At 40.1% G+C, this 20,286-nt stretch overlaps 2 protein-coding genes across 3 annotated transcripts in view; one reads left to right on the plus strand and one right to left on the minus strand.

Moving 5' to 3' along the window:
* Positions 1-20,286, minus strand: part of LOC148366224 (natterin-3-like) — a 163,718-nt gene that overhangs the window by 96,279 nt on the left and 47,153 nt on the right. The window lies entirely within an intron of this gene.
* On the plus strand, positions 3,471-8,182 carry LOC148366227 (natterin-3-like). Of its 2 annotated transcripts, XM_088336680.1 has the most exons (4): positions 3,471-3,617; positions 3,725-3,835; positions 5,456-5,545; positions 7,053-8,182. In XM_088336680.1, exons 2-4 carry the CDS (start codon positions 3,742-3,744, stop codon positions 8,132-8,134), a joined length of 1,266 nt encoding a protein of 421 aa, XP_088192806.1. In that variant the 5' UTR covers positions 3,471-3,617; positions 3,725-3,741; the 3' UTR covers positions 8,135-8,182. The 2 variants fall into 2 exon arrangements, with proteins under 2 accessions (XP_088192806.1, XP_088192807.1); XM_088336681.1 differs by lacking the exon at positions 5,456-5,545.

Genomic DNA, 20,286 nt, shown 5'->3' on the forward strand with positions numbered 1-20,286 from the left:
AACCATTGTGGCTTTCTGGAAAACAATCATTTTTTACATTTAGGCACTTTTTCTGTTACAAACTGATCCCGGCCCCTCATCAGAGAAGGGAAAAGTTATGTGGCCCTCACCGAAAAAAGTTTGGGGACTCCTGCTTTAGTCCGATGAGGCGGAGGGTACCTTCAAGAGGCTTAAGGAGCTGCTTTCTAGCTAGCCATACAGCTTGGTTTTAAGCTTTCTATCTGGCTAGTGAGATGGCCGTCTACTTTTTTAGCTTTTCATTTTTCTTACCTGTTTACCTTTCTAGCTAACTACAGACGCTGCCTGACCTACGTTCCAGATGATCGTTTGAATTTGTTCTGATGTTGCTTCAGTGCTATATTTTGTATGTTTATGCTTTACATAAGTATGTTTAAGGCTTGTATAAGTATCTTGTATTGTTTTGTACTAAAAAAATAAACATTTAATCAAATAACATGCTCTATAAAGATAAACAAAGTAAAGTTTAACTTACTTATGGAAGATGGGCTTCAAGAGTTAGGCTGCTTCCTCCTCCGTGGTAAAACCTGGCTGAAAAAAAGAGTTCCGACCATTTTCTCAAACGCATTTAGCTTTCTTATTCCACTTTCGTTTCAAAAGAAACGGCTCGCCTCTTCTTTAAACTTCACACCATCCTTATTGAATAGACGCAAGAGATATTGGACAATAAAAGCTTCAAAGTTGTTTGCGCGGTGTTATGATTATACATAAACCAGGAAGTAGAAGCTGGATTTCTTCTTCATGTCACGAGGCGTGGTGGAGTGGAAGGGGTGACCGGACCAGAACGGAGGCAGGAGGCAGGAACTGAGAGAACTCAATTGCGTGACGATCCATAAGTTTTATTCAACAAAATAAAAGTTGTCCAAAACTCCGGGACAAGACAAACAAAAACATTCTTACACTCAGAACAGAACGGTACAGAGTTCCTCCGGCACGAACTCAACAGGACAGGGCATAACAGACGGAAAATGTGTAAAACTAAAACAGGACAAGGCATAGCAGACCGGGGAATGTGTAATGAGCCAGCACCCGCCAAACCCACAACCCAGCCTTAAGTAGCAGACCAGCAATCAGCTGATCTGCTACAGCTTGAGTTCGGGGGCGCGGCAGACTGGTCGCCACGGCGACCGTGACACTTCAGCGTGGATGCTGGGTGAGCTCTCACAGCACCACACATCGATAGCAGCGCAAAGAAGCACTACAGTACTGTCCTCTATTCGGAAAAAGGTGCACACAATACAAAATCTAACTTAGGGCAATGTCCGGATATTTTTCGACATCCCGAAAAAAATGTTCGTATCTACCGTTTTTCGTAAGTCCAACAGTCGTAAGAAGGGGAGCGTCTGTATCACCTACCTTTTTAGCTATTTACCAAGCTATTTGGATGGTTTTTTACATTTCTTGCATGCTACTTTGCTAACATTTTACCCTTTTCGCTAGTTATCAAGCTAAATATTGGGCTCCTTTCTAGCTAGCTATACAGCTTGGTTTTTAGTTTTCTTTCCAGCTATCTAAATGGCTGTTTACCTTTTTAGCTAACTATCAAGCTACATGTTTAGCTATCTAGCTAAGTTCCTAATTCAGAACTTCATATCAAACTGGTTGCTCCTTGCGCTAATTTGAACAAAAAGTAGCTCTCAGCTTGAAAAAGGTAGGTTACCCCTGCAGTAGAAAGTAGTCATTTCTTCTTTTTTTTTGTTTTTTTTAGATTAGCAGCGTTAGCGCCAGGCAAGCTACTTCCGATAGCAGGAACAAGCGGGACGTGCTACCGTGCGATGACAAGTGACGTGAAGATCAGTGTGTGCAACCAAATGTATTCGTGCATTTTTCATGGGCGGCCGCCAGCTTCATCTTCCCGCTCTCTCCTCGCCTACATGGGAACGTTCGGAATACCAAGAGGATGATTCACCGCCGTCTCGGAATGCAAGGCGACATCCGCGTAATCTCCAAAACTGTTTGACTCAAGATGGGCTGACTTGTGTGGGGCTTATCTCCATTTAAATTTATAGATATCATTAGCCCCGTTTCCAGAAGATGTAATGCAATTGTGTTGCCAGTGCAAAGTCACTCACGAGGCAGGGTTATTTTGGGGGATCATTTTAATGATTTGCCTGTTTGACGCAAGGATTAGGTCCGAGTGTACCAGTTCCAGGACCGGGTTTGGGACCACGGGTATGTTTGTTGTAGAAAATAAACTTGCATTTGTAGAATAGATTTGCATACATTTAGAAACAAATGTAGAAAGACTTGCTTACAGTTAGGAGAAATGTTGTTTACATCTCGCGAAGGTCTCGAAGGACGAATTAGTATAAACAATCCTCCTCAAAGGAGGACAACAGATAACGGCAAAGGGCAAGGTGACATAAACTGGCATAAACTCAAAAACACTTCCAAATAAGGACAGAACCCTGGGCATGTACGCCTTCAGGCGTGAAAAGGGACGGGGCCAAACCGGGTACACGTGCTATGTTAAAAACTATAAAGATACACGCATATCTTTGATTCGCTAAGTCTCTTGTTGAAATTGTGTATCAATAAAAAGAACTCCCTTTATGTCATTTTGATTCCTGCATTTCTTTGAACACGTATGAGACGATTCAACAAATTGGTCTTATCTTCAACATGTTGACTAACAATGTTCACAGGGTTGGGTAGGGTTACTTGAACTGGATTACTTTCAATTACTTTTGGATTACTCCAATACCAAATATGCTAATACAAGACAAAGGAAGGCAGCACGGCGGAGCAGTGGTTAGCGCTTGTGCGGCACAGTTCATGTCATGGGAACCTGTCGTGGCTTCAAATCCAGCTCCAGACTTCCTGTGCGGAGTTTGTATGTTCTCCCCGTGCTTGCGTGGGTTTCCTCCGGGCACTCCAGTTTCCTCCCACATTCCAAAAACATGCATTTCAGGTGAAATGGACGGTCCAAATTGTCTCTAGGTGTAAATGAGCGAATGAGTTGTCTGTCCCTGTGTGCCCTGCGATTGGCTGGCAACCAGTTCAGGGTGTCCCCTGCCCACTGCCTGGAGATGGCTGGGATGGGCTCCAGCCCCCCCACGACCCTAATGAGGATAAGCGGTACGGCTAATGAGATGAGATGAGATGAGAAGACAAAAAAAAACTAAATATAAATACAATTATGACTCACAACACGTGGTAAGCTTTCTCTCCTGGCTTTGATCTCCGGCAAAACTAACATAAAATGCGACAGAAACAAAATGAAAATAAATCCAAACAGCCTGCCGACATCATTTTTGCCGTTCCGTGTATTCCGTTACTCCCCAAGCCTGCACAAAATTCAGTCATTTTATTCATATTTAGTTACTTTTGTCTTTTATTAGCATATTTGGTATTGGAGTCATCCAAAGGTCATTGACAGTAATCCAGTTAAAGTAACCCTACCCAACCCTGAATGTTCATGTCATTACAGTTTCAGTTAAGTAAAAGGGAACACAAGTTCTGGAATTGTTCCCTTGTAATATTTATTTTGACTTGTTAATGTTTTACATGGGGAACATTTGCAAATCAAAGTACAGATGTAGCTCACACTATTTAGTGACTGGGACTCATCACCAGTAACAAAAGAATTTGGGCTTATGGTAAGTGAATCTCTTTATCACCCATCCGTATCGTCATCTCATTTGATATTCTTCTTTCTTGTAATCTCTGTGTGCTTACGCATTTTTGTTCACGTTGTCTTGTCAAGAGAAGGACCATAACAAGATGAAGACTAACCTACGGCTTGCCATTCTGCTCTTGGGTCTGGTGCACCGTATCACCACCAGCCGTGATGTCTGCGCACAACATCGGGGCTCAGGTGTTGTCGCACGTTGTTCGGACCAGTGGTTCTCAAACTGGTGGCTCTTGTGATTAAATGATCATGAGAAGGTCCATCAATGCTTGATTTCAATGCGAGTTGATGATTTATTACTCTAAATTCCGGACTATAAGCCGCTACTTTTTTCCCAAATGTTAAGCCCTGCGGCTTATTCAGTGAAGCGGCCAATTTATGGAACGGCCACCAGCGGCGCTCGAGTACAAAAGGTAATATTAAGACGGTGAAATATGTGCGCCGAGGAAGACTGCAATTTCTTAGATTATGCTCAAATTGTCTGTATGACAAAGGTTCTTTCCGATAACGAGGGAGTGTAGGAGAAAATGCAGGTTCGATATCTTTTAAGTCTTCTTACATGATTTAATCAAGTACACCGAGGCTTGCCATGAGGGGGAGCTTTTTATTTCGTCATCCCAAAGAACTCAGAGAACTCCAGACATAACAATGCTTTTATGGCTTCAATTTGAGTACAACCCAAGAGGCGGCGGAGATCTGACGTCTCAACAAGGAAGATGTTGTCGTACCCTTATTAGGACATGTTGTTTGCCTCAGTTTGCTCAGAGGGACCTTGCAGGTCTCATGCCCTTTTAGGGAAATTCAACTGTCTTGCCAAGGACCTTCTCGAAATGATGTCAACATTCCCTCACTACTTTAAGCAAGTCTTTCTACATTTCTAAATGTATGCAACTCTATTCTACAAATGCAAGTATATTTTCCACAACAGGAGACGTTTTTGATGGCGACAGTTATAAGGAGGAAAGTTGAGGACAGTTGTTTGTTACTGCGACTTTCACAATTGCAGTATGTTTTTTTAGACAGACACGCTCGATGCGTTGGGAGCGTGTTCCTAGTAGCTTGTTGGTACCTTTCACAGGCACGGTTTGGGATGAGAGTTATATTATTATTATTAAAGCTTTGAAAACTCTCTTGGTGTACCGTCTTTCTTTGTAAATATGTGTAATATGTATTTTGCAACTGTATATTTTTGTAATGTAATTATTTTAGAGACTTATTCTGATATGTTTTCTCCGGGCGAATCAAAAAGAAGGGGCGGAGCAGACGCGGGTTGACGGGAAGCGAGAAAAAGCCGAGTTGGATCTGTTTGTTGTCGCGGCGGACAATGGTGGATATATATTTTTCCCACCCTTAACTTTGGAAATATACTTTTTTTTTCCTTGGATTACTTTCAACGGGACCCGGACTCTATAGGTCTGCATCAAACTTTAAGTACCGGTATCATTTTCCGTTCATGTTGCCAACTATGATTCTTGAACTGTACACTGTATTTTTAGTTACACTCGCTGGACCTAAAGTCGGGTTTAGGTCAATCTTGTGATTGTGTTACGTGTTTTAATGTGGGCGCGTGCAGCTTATACACAGGTACGGCTTGTATAAGTACAAAAGCGGTAATCCCCCTGAAATGTGGCAAGTGCGGCTTATAGTCAGGTGCGCTCTATAGTCTGGATTTCACGGTAATTGCCGACTCTCTTTTTTGAAACACTGAGTCCAGTAAGTTTGAGGACCTCTGCTGTAACCATCACAATGTCACAGGATCCCATGGGTTAAGGATAACTCTCACGCATGTCTGTGTGTGGTTCCAAGGTTTGAACATTGCCAAATATAATAGGTGCAACCTGAGGCGGTTTGTCACGTGGTTGGATCAAGAGATGACATCAAATCATAGCTTTGCTTGTAAGTTGACACAGACCACCGTAAATTGGTTAAGTCAGACCTAAATGTAATATGAAAATGTTATATACATACAGTGGAACCTCGGTTCTCGACCATGATCCGTTTCAGAACCCTGTCCGAAAACCGATTTGGTCGATCACCGAAAATCGGTTTTCCCATTAAAAGTAATGTAAAATCGTTTTAATCCGTTCCAACACCCTGAATGTTTACCGTGAACGTAAACATGAAGCTAACCCAGGCTAATCGTGCGTTCGCGTTAGCGTAATCTTCCGTACGAAAGATTACGCTAACATGAACGTATAAAAATCAAAAAAAAGATTATGAATAGGATTTTTGTGGTGGACAGTGGGGAGAGAAAAATCCTCAAAAGCTCCAAAACTTGCGGCAGTTGCTTGCTTATAGCGCTAACTTCCTTAGCCGCATCACTCGATTTCACAGCCTCCTTATTCTTTACTATGGTACCGATAGTAGATTTAGCCATGCTGTATTCACTAGCAAGATCGGAAATTCGTACACCTCTTTCATATTCAGCTATTATATCTTTCTTAAAGGCAATAGTTGGACGAACACCTTGTCTTTTTTCACCTGTCCTGCTAACCAGCTCAGTAGCCTAGATGGTAAGGCGCCCGCTTTGAGACTGGGAGGTCGCTGGTTCGCGCCTCGGCCGAGTCATACCTAAGACTTATAACATGGGTAAATGGCGGCGCCCTCTGTTGGCTGCGGCTGCATCCGCTCGCTACAACGGGTCAGGTGTAATCGACATTTCGTTCTGTGTACATTGTTACACAGAATGACAATATAAGGAAATTATTATTATTATTATTATTGCATCGACCTTCTTCTGAGGCATAATTAGGGGCTAAAACACCCGTACGCCACTCAGCATCGTACACTAGCGTACCGGCGTTCGAACTCTGATTTTTTGACCTAACAGCGAAGCAAGAATTTCTCTAAATTTTTGGTCCAACACCGATTTGTCCGAACTGAGAGGCGTTTGAAAACCGAGGTTCCACTGTATATATATATATATATATACCACAGCCATATCCCCCTAGTGGGAGGTGGCTAGAGTCCTTTATGACTCTTTTTGGGAGATTGATTCAGAGGAGGGGATTCCCAGCCCCTCACTCAACCCAACTGGGGTGTTGGGAGTCATAAGTTGACCAAACCCCCCAATTCCAACCCCTAATGCTGAACGCCAAGCAGGGAGGCAACGGGTCCTAATGTTTAAGTCTTAGGTATGACTCGGCCGAGGCTTGAACCTCAACCTCCCAGTCTCGGGGCGGGCGCCATACCCCCAAGGCCACCGAGCTGGTCATATGAAAATGTAGCTTGTGCAAAATAGTGTCTTGGTTATTTGAGCTCCAAAAATCTTTCCAGCTAGCTCCCCATTAATGCCAAGACCAAACCTAGGCTCTTGCTTTCCAGTTACAATATTTTGTTTGTTAGCTTCCATTATTTGGTGATATTTTATAATTTTTGTTTTCTTTTATACTTCTCATTACAGACCCATCTCAAATTGTCGATCAAACTTTGGAAGACCAGCGTCCGGAACAACCGCCTCTAAAACGAGCTCTTACACCGTCACTTGTCTTCTTGAGAAACGCACAGGATGCCCAATCAACAGACTTTGACCAAACCAATCTGGAATGGAAGTCATGGGACAGCTCCATCAAGGACATTGTATCCATCTACAACTCATATTCCAGCCGCGTAGATTACATCTGCAAAGTGAACTGTCACGCAGGATACTATGATTCCACACTTGGCAATGGCGCCTGCGCTTACTACGAAAATGGGGCCGGTTACACTTCCGATCAGTTCGAGGTGCTGGTCAATAAAGATGACTTTGAAATTTTGGAGTGGAAAGAAGGCTTTAGTGGTTCTGTGACAAAAAATTCGATTAAGACCTGCGTCAATGAAGATATTTACGTCGGGAAGAACGAGTACGGACTTGGGGAAGTGAAGGTTAGAGAAGGGAAATTTATTCTTCCCTGGGGTGGGACCTATTACAAGTACAACAAGTATTTGGTCCTGGAGACGAGCAGAAATGTCAGGAGAGAACACCTGATGGAGGTCAAGTACCATACAGCAGGCATCACCCCTATCCAGTATCCCCCTGAAATATTGAACAAGGGCGTGATTTCAAACGAGGAGTGCAAGGATGTGCAGCAGGAGGTCACCCTCACTAAGACGGTTGCGTCAACCACAAAATGGGACATCAACTTCTCCATCATGGTGGGAACAGGCATGACCGTTGAGACTGGCATCCCCTTCATAGTAAAAGGGAACATTGACTTCAAAGCCTCCTTCACCTACAGGTTGAACAAAGAGATGTCTTATACCGAGACCAGCACTCACGCTTTACAATTGAACACCATTGTTCCCGCCGGCCACTCTTGCACTGTCATAATGCAGGGCAAGAAGTATGGATTGGAAATCCCTTACACAGCTCGCCTCAAGCGCACTTACACCAACGGGGAGACTAAGTGGAGCACAGTCACTGGGAAGTTTACGGGTGTCCAGATCTCAGAGATCCAGGTTGAAATGGAACGCTGTGAACTTCTTCCCAATCTAAAGCCTTGTTAAAGGGATCCATCGCCGGCAGAAATGAAATAAAATATCATGTATGTGAAACTGTCTCGAGTTGTATTCAAGAGAGTCAATTGACCAGGCCCACAAACAATTCACACTTGTGCCGAGAAGTCTCTACCCGCCCATCATCTATTCTAGATAGATAGATAGATAGATAGATAGATAGATAGATAGATAGATAGATAGATAGATAGATAGATAGATAGATAGATAGATAGATGGATGGATGGATAGATAGATAGATAGATAGATAGATAGATAGATAGATAGATAGATAGATAGATAGATAGATAGATAGATAGATAGATAGATAGATAGATAGATAGATAGATAGATAGATAGATAGATAGATAGATAGATAGACAGATACTTCATTCATCCCCGTAGGGAAATTCACACTTCCAGCAGTATCCTTGTGTTGAAAATAAAACAATGATAAAGCAAAATCATCAATAAACATCGGCACAATTATTGTCCTGCAAACTATTTGAAAGTTAAAAAGAAAGGCCTGCTTCTGTAGAGTTCAAACGCCAAAACCCCAACAAGATGAAAAACGAAAAATTCATTTTGTGGCTGATATTAGAACCCTTGGTCTCACTATCGCCCTCTGTCGTGATGCAAGACATTGGTGTGCCTCACTTTGCATCTGCTCAGCACAGTAATACATACTAATACATACTAATTATACTATTAAGTAATAAGAATAAAATTAAGCACGGTGTAGAGGTTCAGGGTTCAAGTCCAGCTACTGCAGTTTTCCGTGTGGAGTTTGCATGTTCTCCCCGTGCCTGTGCGGGTTTCCTCCGGGCACTCCGGTTTCCTCCCACATTACAAAATCATGCATGTCGGGTTAATCAGCCGGTACGAATTGTCCCTATTTGTGAATGAGCGAGTGAGTTGTCTGTCTTTGTGTGGCAACCAGTTCAGAGTGTCCCCTGCCCACTGACCGAAGACGGCTGGGATGCGCTCCAGCACCCCCGTGACCCTACTGAGGATAAGCAGTGCAGATAATCGATGGATGGATAATAATCAATGAAAATATAAAACAAATTAACAAATACAATTTTAATGTTATTAGTCACTGCCTTCAGAAGTCTTCTTGAAGGCCTCCGGGCAGATTTCTTAGCCTGGCAACGAATAATGGCTGAAATGTGATTGGTTAAATGCTTCAATATGAAAGCATACATCTGGAAACAGTGCAATGAGGGTGGAAAGTAATGAATGGAAGCCGGCTGACAATTTGGAATTATTTATTGAGTGTTCATGGGCAAAATATAATGACCAATGTTCCCTGTAATTTTCCATGGGTCTGAGCTGTCACACAAACGCTTGAAACAACAGTGAGCAACCATAATCCCAAGTGTGGGAAGATAATTTATTATCAAACATGTCCAAAAATTGACATCACGCAACATTTTGCTGAGTTTCCGGCAATAAAAAATGATTTTTCTCTTTTGAATGAATTGACTCATGTACTATTGCAAAAGTTGTACGGCCTACAAACGTCGTTGGTTCTTACAATTCTTTCACAAGATATCCATTTATTTCCTGATATATTTTGTCGCATAATACTAAAATTTTTGGGGGCTTATTTAGTCGGTTGTAAGATACAGAACTGTACTTAATCACATTTTTTAGTGGAAGTACACTTTTGTTTCTTTTTTTCTCAGCTTTTCACTACTTTTTCATTTTTTTTCTTTTTTGTTCTATCCCCCCCTTCCTTTAAGTCATTTTGTGCATAATTTTACATAATATTTGGTCTTGTTGGGATTAAAGAAGCAAAAACAACCTGAAGAGCCGTTTCGGCCCCAAAAGAGCCTTCCTTTTGGTGAGCCGAGCCGAAGAAGCCGGTTCTCGACAAACTCTACTAACTTTACTCAACTTCGACTCGACTTCAAAATACCGCATTTAGGACACAACGTCAGGGGAACCCGTGTATTTTTACCTTCATGCACTGTAACTTTGACTTAAGTTGCTTCTTAATAAGTAATTTTGAGCCCTCATTTTTGTGCGCTAGCTAGATTTTCTTGTGCGTCGAGAATGTGCGAGCAGTGCGCAATTGCGAACGCGCGCAGCTTAGATGTAACACTGACCATGACATACTGTCACATGATCTAATCTTTATCTCTGTTTTAACTCTTTTCTTGTGTTAGCTTTTAGCTAAGACGCCCTATATCGGTGGCGTCCCGTAACTTCAATCGGCTGTAAAATATGCTAAAAGAAAAAGAACATCATCCATTTTCCCATCCCATCACTTGTGAGGTTCCCTTATCCATGAAAATATTGTTTTTTTAAATTATGGGTTTGAGTCTCTGCTCCTTTTTTTCCTGCTAGTAAGTATACCCTTTAATATCAACTACTTCGGTGCCAGGTACATCCTCAGCCATCAATAGCTCCAACTTAACGATTGGCTAAATGATGAAAATGAAAACATGCTAACGCTGCTCCGATTTACTTTTTCTTTATCCTTGTCATGTCCTGCACGGATGTCATGGCGCCCAGCTGGCCCCGCCCCTTGACACCGGCTGAGAAGCATTGGACTGATTGCTTTTGGAGTAATTAAACGCTCCTTTTTGAATGGTCTGGCCTTATGTGTATGCCGTTAGCATGTTTGTCAAAAAGCGGACCAGGAAGCAGGAAGTCGGAAGTCATACAGTGCATCCGGAAAGTATTCACAGCGCTTCACTTTTTCCACATTTTGTTATGTTACAGCCTCATTCCAAATTGTATTCATTTCATCTCTTATCTCAAAATTCTACACAAAATACTCCATTATGACAATGTGAAAACGTTTTTTTTTTACTTTTTTTGAATTTATTAAAAATAGAAAACTAAGAAATCACATTTACATAAGTATTCACAGCCTTTGCTTAATACTTTGTTGATCCACCTTTGGCAGCAAATACAGCCTCAAGTCTTTTTGAATATGATCCCACAGGTTTAGCACACCTATCTTTAGGCAGTTTTGCCCATTCTTCTTTGCAATAAGTCTCAAGCTCAATCAGGTCAGATGGGAGACGTTTGTGCACAGCCATTTTCAGATCTCTCCAGAGATGTTCGATCGGATTCAAGTCTGGACTCTGGCTGGGCCACTCCAGGACATTCACGGAGTGGTTCTGAAGCCAATCTTTTGAGATCTTGGCTGTGCGCTTTGGGTCGTTGTCCTGCTGAAAAATGAACCTTCGCCCAGCCTGAAGTCAAGAGCGCTCTGGAGCAGGTTTTCATCCAGGATATTTTTATATATTGCTGCATTCATTTTTCCTTCCATCCTCACTAGGCTGCCAGTTCCTGCTGCTGAAAAACATCCCCACAGCATGATGCTGCCACCACCATCCTTCACTGTAGGGATGGTATTGGCCTGGTGATGAGCGGTGCCTGGTTTCCTCCAAACATGGCGCCTGGCATTCACACCAAAGAGTTCAATCTTTGTCTCATCAGACCAGAGAATTTTGTTTCTCATGGTCTGAGAGTCATTCAGGTGCTTTTTGGCAAATTCCAGACGGGCTTCCATGTTCCTTTTACTAAGTAGTGGCTTTTGTCTGGCCACTCTACCATACAGGCCTGGTTGGTGGATTGCTGCAGAGATGGTTGTCCTTCTGGAAGGCTCTCCTCTCTCCACAGAGGAACGCTGGAGCTCTGACAGAGTGACCATCGGGTTCTTGGTCACCTCCCTGACTAAGGCCCTTCTTCCCCGATCGCTCAGTTTAGAAGGCCGGCCAGCTCTAGGAAGAGTCCTGGTGGTTCCAAATGTCTTCCATTTATGAATAATGGAGGCCACTGTGCTCATTGGGACCTTCAAAGCAGCAGAAATTTTTCTGTATCCTTCCCTAGATTTGTGCCTCAAGACAATCCTGTCCCGCAGGTCTACAGACAGTTCTTTTGACTTCATGCTTGGTGTTTGTGCTCGGACATGCACACTCAACTGTTGGACCTTATATAGACAGGTGTGTGCCTTTCCAAATCATGTCCAATCAACTGAATTTACTGCAGGTGGACTCCAATTAAGCTGTAGAAAGATCTCAAGGATGATCAGTGGAAAAAAGATGCACCTGAGCTCAATTTTGAGCTTGATGGCAAAGGCTGTGAATACTTATGTAAATGTGATTTTTTTAGTTTTCTATTTTTAATAAATTCAAAAAAAAAGTAAAAAAAAACGTTTTCACATTGTCATAATGGAGTATTTTGTGTAGAATTTTGAGATAAGAGATTAAATTAATAAAATTTGGAATGAGGCTGTAACATAACAAAATGTGGAAAAAGTGAAACGCTGTGAATACTTTCCGGATGCGCTGTATGCGTAGACGATCTGTCACTTTAATTAGGAACTAAAAGTTGTCCAACACACAAACGGACCAAAGACAAAACAAAACAGGTTTAAAAGCAATCAAAATTACAAACTAGGCATTACTCAGATCAAACAGGCATGAACAAGTCTTCAACAAGGTAAAGCAATGGTCTGGCAACGGGCAGTCCCGAAAGGAGCGTTGAAGTACTCCAAAAGCAATCAGTCCAATGCGTCTCAGCCGGTGTCAAGGGGCGGGGCCAGCTGGGCGCATGACAACCGTGCAGGACATGACAATCCTTTGCATCAATCGGAAACAAATGAAACACATATTTCCAATCAGTGGCGGCTGAACCAGCATCAACGATCCGCGAAATAATTAAAAAAAAAAAACACATATTCCTTATCCTCTGTGAAGAGCACCATGTATCGAGAAGAAACTCATATTTTGAAACACAGAAATCACACAAGAGATTTTTCGTTTAAATGGTCAAATGAATATGAGGGTTTTCTGTTACCTGACTATTACTGAAGGGTATTATAACAAATCTGCTTGATGTTTTTTTTTCTTTTTAATAATATTACCTGTATACACTCACCGGCCACTTTATTAGGTACACCATGTTAATAACGGGTTGGATTCCCTTTTTTTCTTCATCATCCATCCATCCATTATCCTCAGTAGGGTCGCGGGGGTGCTGGAGCCCATCTCAGCCATCTCCGGGCAGTGGGCAGGGCACACCCTAAACTGGTTGTCAGCCAGTCCCTGGGCACAAGGGACAGACTCACTCATTCACACCTAGGGACAATTTAGACCAGGGGCGTCAAACATGCGGCCCGGGGGCCAGATCAGGCCCACCAAGGGATTGAATCCGGCCCGCGAGACAACGCTCAGAGAAGCGCAAGAGAAAGACGAGCTGCAGGTTGAAATATGTCCACTTGATGTTGCCAAAGACACTGTACTTGTATGTATTTATTGCTCTCTCTCTCTCTCTCTCTCTCCTCTCTCTCTCTCTATCTCACTCTTTTTCCCCTCTCTTTTTGTCTCTTGCTGTCTCTCTCTTTCACTTTCTCTGTCTCTCTTTTTCTCTTTCTTTGCTTCTAATTGTTTCTTTCTCTATCTCTCGTTGTCTTTTTACCTTATTTTGCTCTCTCTTCCGTTTTTCCTTCTCTCTCTTGTCTCTTTCTCTTTCTCTTGCTTTCCCATTCTCTTCTTCTCCTATTATATCTTTCTCTCCCTTTTTCCTCTCCTTCTCTCTTTCTATTTCTCTTTGGATATCTTTCTTTGTCTTTATTTCCCCCCTCTCTCATTATTGGTGTTTATCTGTTTTTTCTCACGTTCTCTCTCTCTTTTTCTATGTTTCTCTCTCTCTCTCTCTCTCTCTATCTCTCTCTCTCCCTTTCTCTCATTCTTTGTCCCACCCTCTTTTTCTCTCCTTTGCTTTGTCTTATTTCTTTCTCTATTTCTTTCTTTCTAATCTACTAGTCCGGCCCCCGAGAGAATGTTTGTGCTATCTTGTGGCCCCCAAGGTAAATTGAGTTCGACACCCCTGATTTAGACTGTCCAATTAACCTGACATGCATGGTTTTTGGAATGTGGGAGGAAACCGGAGTGCCCGGAGGAAACCCACGCAAGCACGGGGAGAACATACAAACTCCGCACAGGAAGGTTGGTAGCTGGATTTGAACCCATGACCTCAGAACTGTGCCGTACACGCGCTAACCACCGTGTCGCCGTGCTGCCCCGTCTTGACCATGTCTACATGCCTAAATGCACCGGGGTGCCGTTTTGAAAATATTTTTTTAGTATTTCTTTAGTAAGATTTTTGTTGAAGTTCAGTAGTTTTTTTGTAGTATTACTCCAGTTTTATTTTTGTATTATTTCTGCAGTTATTTTGTAGGTAGTTTTTTTCACAGTAGTAAATTGTTAGTATTTATGTTGTATTTGATTTCTTTTATTACGAAAGTAATGTTTAATTGTATTTCTGTAGTATTTTATTAGTATTACAGTATCTTTATGATTTTGGAGTAATACTGTGTCATTTATTTCATATTTTTGCACTTTTTTCTGTTATATTTTGTAGTATTCCCATTGTTGGAAATGCTATGTATATCTGTTGTACTTCTGTAGTAAAATATTAATGTAGTATTATTTTGGTAGTATTTTTGTCGTATTTCCATAGTGGAATTTTTATAGTATCCCTGTAGTTGTATTTTTGCAGTATTTTTGTTGTAAAACTTCTTTAGTAATACTTATTTAGTAATATTTTTCTGGTAGTGTTTTGTATTATAGGATTATGGAGTGGAATTTTCTTAGTATTTCTGTGGACGTATTTTTGATGTATTTCCAAATCAGCATTTTAGTAATATTTTTGTATTTTTTTAGTAGTATTCCAATTGTATTGTTTTTATCATATTGCTTTGGTATTTTTGTAATAATTACTGTAATAATTACTGTAATAATTACTGTAGTTGTATTTGTTCTTTTAGTAATTCTAGGGTAATATTTCTGTAGTAGTATTTTGTATGATAGTATTGCCGTGGTAGTATTTCTATACTCTTTTTCTTTACCGAAAGAAAGCAAAACAATATATAAGGTCTCTGTTTTTCATTTGATATTTAGTTTTCAAGCATTAGAGTGGTTGTACTTTTTTGAATTTTTTATAGTATTAGTGTAGTTTGATTTTTGTTGAAGTTCAGTAGTTTTTGTAGTATTACTCTAGTATTATTTTTGTAATATTTCTGCAATAATTTTTGGTAGTTTTTCCACAGTAATAAATTCCTAGTATTTCTGTAGTATTTTTTTTTTTTACGATAGTGGATGTTTATTTGTGTTTCTTTGGAATTTTTGTAGTATTACTTTACTTTTATGATTTTGGTGTTTTTGTAGTAATACTGTACTCTATATTTTTGCACTATTTCTGTTATATTTTGTTGTATTTCCATTGTAGGGAATGCTATGTATATATGTAGTATTTCTGTATTAGAATATTACTGTAGTATTACTTTAGTAGTATTTTTGTCGTATTTCCATAGATTTTTTTCAGTATCGCTGTAGTTGTATTTTTGCAGTTGTTTGCAGTATGTTTGTAATATTATTATATATCATCAAGTGGTATTTTTGAAGTATTTCTGTAGTGTATTTTTGATGTATTTCCAAAGCAGCATTTCAGTAATATTGTTGTAATTGTTTTTGTAGTATTCCCATAGTATTGTTTTTGTCATATTTCTTAAGTATTTTTGTAATATTACTGTAGTTGTATTTGTTTTTTTTTTTTGTAATTTTGTGGTAACATTTCTGTAGTAGTATTTTGTATGATAGTATTGTTGTAGTAGTATTTTTGTTGTATTTCTATGTTATTTTTTCCCGAAAGAATGCAAAATAATATACGAGGTCCCTGTTTTTAAGCACTATATTTGATATTTTGTTTTTTTGTGATTATGTAGTATTTTTGTAGTATTTCTGTAGATATATTTTTGATGTTTTTCCAAAGCAGTATTTTAGTAATATCTTTATAGTAGTCTCATCGTATTGTTTCTTATTCGTATTTTTATAATATTACCGTATTAGTGTTTTTGTAGTAAGTCTGGGGTAATATTTCTGTTGTATTTGTATCATAGTATTTTTGTAGTATTTATACACTATTTTTTCCTTTCCAGATGAAAGCAAAATAATGTATGAGGTCACTGTTCTTAAGCATTATATTTCATAATTATTTTTGTAGTTATTGCGTAGTATTTTTGTTGCATTTCTGTAGAAGTATTTTTGAGCGGACACACAAAGTGAGAACGGGGACGATGGAAGCATTAAAAAAAGTTGGGGGCCCCCTAGTGGTCACGGGGCCCTAAGCAGCCGCTCAGTTCGCTTATGCAGTTAAGCAGTAGTTGGACGAATGTACCTAATGAAGTGGCCGATGAGCATATATCAATTTCGGTGGTAGTTAGTGTTTTAGGATCTTGTTTTTATTTTATTTATTTATTTCCACTTTATTTTAATTGAAATGAAATGACACATCCTTAAAAAGATTTCATTTCAATGCAGTTCGAAGACACTTTGTCCTCTAAAATTCAGAAAATAAGAACCGGTAACCTCAAAAGTTCGAGTACCGTATTTTCCGCACTATAAGGCGCACCTAAAAGCCTTTATTTTTTTCAAAAGCTGACCATGCGCCTTATAATACAGTGCGCCTTATATATGGATCAATATTAAGTCTTGCAACTAATGCAACAGCCGCCGACTAGATTTTCCCCCGAATGTGAAGTAGTCCGCGGTGTATGATGGGATTTATATACCGGCGTTTCATTGGATAAACATCATTTGAATTGATCACTATTGGCTAAAGTTATTCGGAGGTAAAGGGGGCGGATCCTTTTTATCATTTACAGGCTGGCATATGCTGAAGCGGCAAAACAAAGCCTGCCATTGGCAGAAAAAGATGAATGTGTATAGCACGTGGTTGACGGCATACAGAAAGCATTTTTTTACTATTCTGTATTCGTAAATATTTTATTCTCCTGGATTTACTAAACTCACGGATATAAGAGGACCATGGCCGCACATTATTATTGAACACAACGACTTCGGTGAGCTACTCCGGCTATATAGTTTCCCTGTATCTTGTTTCAGACTAAACTCGATGTTTCTGTGATAAGCGGTGCAGATAATGGATGGAATGGAGTGTCTATTTTGAAATTAAACTCAATTCCCAGTGTTTATTGTCATATGCACGGTAAAGTTGCGAGCGAAAAAGAAAATAGAAACTAAGGAAGGGTTGGCATTTCTTGAATCCCAAGACTTTAACCTTCCGAATGATATTTGGAACGATGCATTTGAGTGACATCGTACGGACACCTATTTGCTTCTTTGCAAGCTTTGGGAATATTAAGGGGGTAATCAGTTGGACTGAACTATCCGACTGTTTTGCCCACGTTCCCATTGTAGCGCCTTATAATCCGGTGCGCCTTATGTATGTCAAATATAGGACCAAAAACTATTTTTTCGGGGTGCGCCCTATAATCCGGTGCGCCTTATAGTGCGGAAAATACGGTAATAAATGCCAAAAATTGTCAGTGATTATTTGGCATTAAGTTGCCGATTATTATCCATTTTTCGTGGATCTACCCAGGTCAAAACAGACCCTAACAATACAAATGTAATCATTTCAATTCGAGCATCTTATCATGTACAAATACGTTTTTCTTTTGACTTTGTTGAAATAGACTTTCCTCACAAAGTCAACCTGTACGTTTTTGCCGTACAAAGTACGTTTATTACGCATTTTAAGACGTGTACGACGTACAAGAAAATCTGTACGGAAAAATGCAAATTTTTCAATTATGGGTTCCATCCGGTATACACCGACTATCACGAAACTGCAAATCAATCAAGTCAAACGAGTTTGCCGCAGTAGCCTTTATCTCGGTATCATTTTTTTCAGTTGCAAACGTAGCGAGTGGTTTGATGCTATGTGGTAGTGTGTAGTGAAAGGAAGTCCGTCTCTTTTTAGAGAACCGGCTTTTTCGGCTCAACTCATGAAAGAGAGCCGGCTCTCAAACGGCTCATTTGCTTTGATTCATTATATTACGAATCATTATGATGTATAAAGAAGTTAAGAAAAAAAGGAAGTATAAAAGGAGAAAACGAAAAAAAGGCAGGTTTGTGGTTATCCCTTTAATCAGAATATTACCAACAATAATTTAATGCAGAAAATGAATTAATAATTTGAATAAGAAAATGTTTTATTCTACTTAATTCTATTTGCATGTAATTTTTCCTTCCAAGCTACTTAATTTTTTAACTTTTTTTCACAACAAACCTCATTCATGTCGAGCAACTCAGTATCTCACAACAAAATGGCGTGGTGGTTAGCGCGTGTGCGGCACAGTTCTGAGGTCATGGGTTCAAATCCAGCTACCAACCTTTGGAGTTTGCATGTTCTCTCCGTGCTTGCGTGGGTTTCCTCCGGGCACTCCGGTTTCCTCCCACATTCCAAAAACATGCTGGCAACCAGTTCAGGGTGTCCCCTGTCGACTGCCCGGAGATGGCTGGGATGTGCTCCAGCACCCCTGCGACCCTACTGAGGATAGGCGGTGCAGCTAATGGATGGATATATATATATATATATATATATATATATATATATATATACAGTAATCCCTCTGTTATCGCGGTTAATGGGGACCAAAACCACCCGCGAAAAGTGAAAATCCGTGAAATATCGACAACCCTTCAAAAATGCTTAAAAAAAAAAATAAATAAATAAATTTAAATTCATTTATTTTATTATTATTATTTTTTAGACCCGCGAAGCTGTGAACCCGCGAACGTGGAACCGCGAAGTAGCAAGGTCCCACTGTATATATATATATATATATATATATATATACATACATAAACTACAAAAAAAAACTGGTGTTTGAAAAAAAATATGGATTAGATTATATTGTATTTTTTAAGGGAAAATACGACAGTTTGTAAGGGCATGGAGCCCTGGAGCGCGACAGGAATGCCTAACACAAAAAAAAAGACAAACATGGCCTTATCGATCGAAGTGATGATTATCTTTTGGGGTCAGCGTTTTTCCCGTCGGTTGGAAAAAACTTGGAAGAACTCATTGATACTGCTCGTAAACGACTGCCGCAAATTGATTTGAGCTTGTTACTGTAAGACCTTGCATTTGTTTAGCATAAATGGGAATCAGCGCTCTTGTTTTTTTTTTTTTGCCCTATTTGACTTATTCCCCCAAAAATCTATATTCAGCTCCCAAAAATGTTCCTCGTGTGTTTTTATGACTTGAATTCATTTCTGAATTTTTTTAAAGGGTAGTCATACATTTCAAATAATAGAAAATACACACCGACTTACCATAATTTCCGCACTATAAGGCGCACCGGGTTATAGGGCGCACCCCCAAAAAACCTATAATTTCCATACATAAGGCGCACCGGATTATAAGGCGCTACAATGGGAACGTGGACAAAACAGTCGGAAAGTTCAGTCAAACTTATTCCCCCCTTAACATTCCCAAAGCTTGCAAAGAAGCAAATACGTGTCTCAGACATGTACGGAAACAGTGTCTGTACGATGTCACAAATCACTCAAATGCATCGTTCCAAAAATCATTCGGAAAGTTAAAGTCTTGGGATTCAAGAAATGCCAACCATTCCTTAGTTTCTATGTTCTTTTTCGCTCGCAACTTTACTGTGCATATGACAATAAACACTTGGAATTGAGTTTAATTCACTCAACTCATCACAGAAACATCAAGATCGTTCTAAAACAAGATACCGGGAAAATATAAAGCCGCATAGCTCACCTAAGTTCTCTTGCAGCCATCACGTTCAATAATGATACGTAACCATTGTCTTCTTACAACCGTGAGTGTAGTAAATCCAGGAGAGTAAAATATTTACAAATACAGAATAGTAAAAAATGTTTTCTCTATGCCGTAGTGGAAACCAACGTGTGATTCACATTCATCTTTTTCGGCCAATTGCAGGCTTTGTTTCGCCCCTTTAGCCTATGCGAGCCTGTAAATGATAAAAAGGATCCGCCCCCTTTACCTCCGAATAACTCTAGCCAATAGTGACTGATTCAAATGATGATTGACACATTGGTTAGGAAATGAAACGCCGGTATATAAATACCAGCATACACCGCGGACTATTTCGCCTTCGGGGGAAAATCTAGTCGGCGGCTGCTTGCCTTAGTTGCAAGACTTAATATTAATCCATATATAAGGCGCACTGTATTATAAGGCGCATGGTCAGCTTTCGAAAAAACTAAAGGCTTTTAGGTGCGCCTTATAGTGCGGAAAATACGGTAGTTTTTTTCTACAGTTCCATAGATCAATTATCTAATGTT

This window comes from Urocampus carinirostris, chromosome 5, assembly GCF_059441175.1.
Source record: "Urocampus carinirostris isolate Australia breed hairy pipefish chromosome 5, RoL_Ucar_1.0, whole genome shotgun sequence".
In the NCBI taxonomy this organism is placed as follows: Eukaryota; Metazoa; Chordata; class Actinopteri; order Syngnathiformes; family Syngnathidae; genus Urocampus; species Urocampus carinirostris.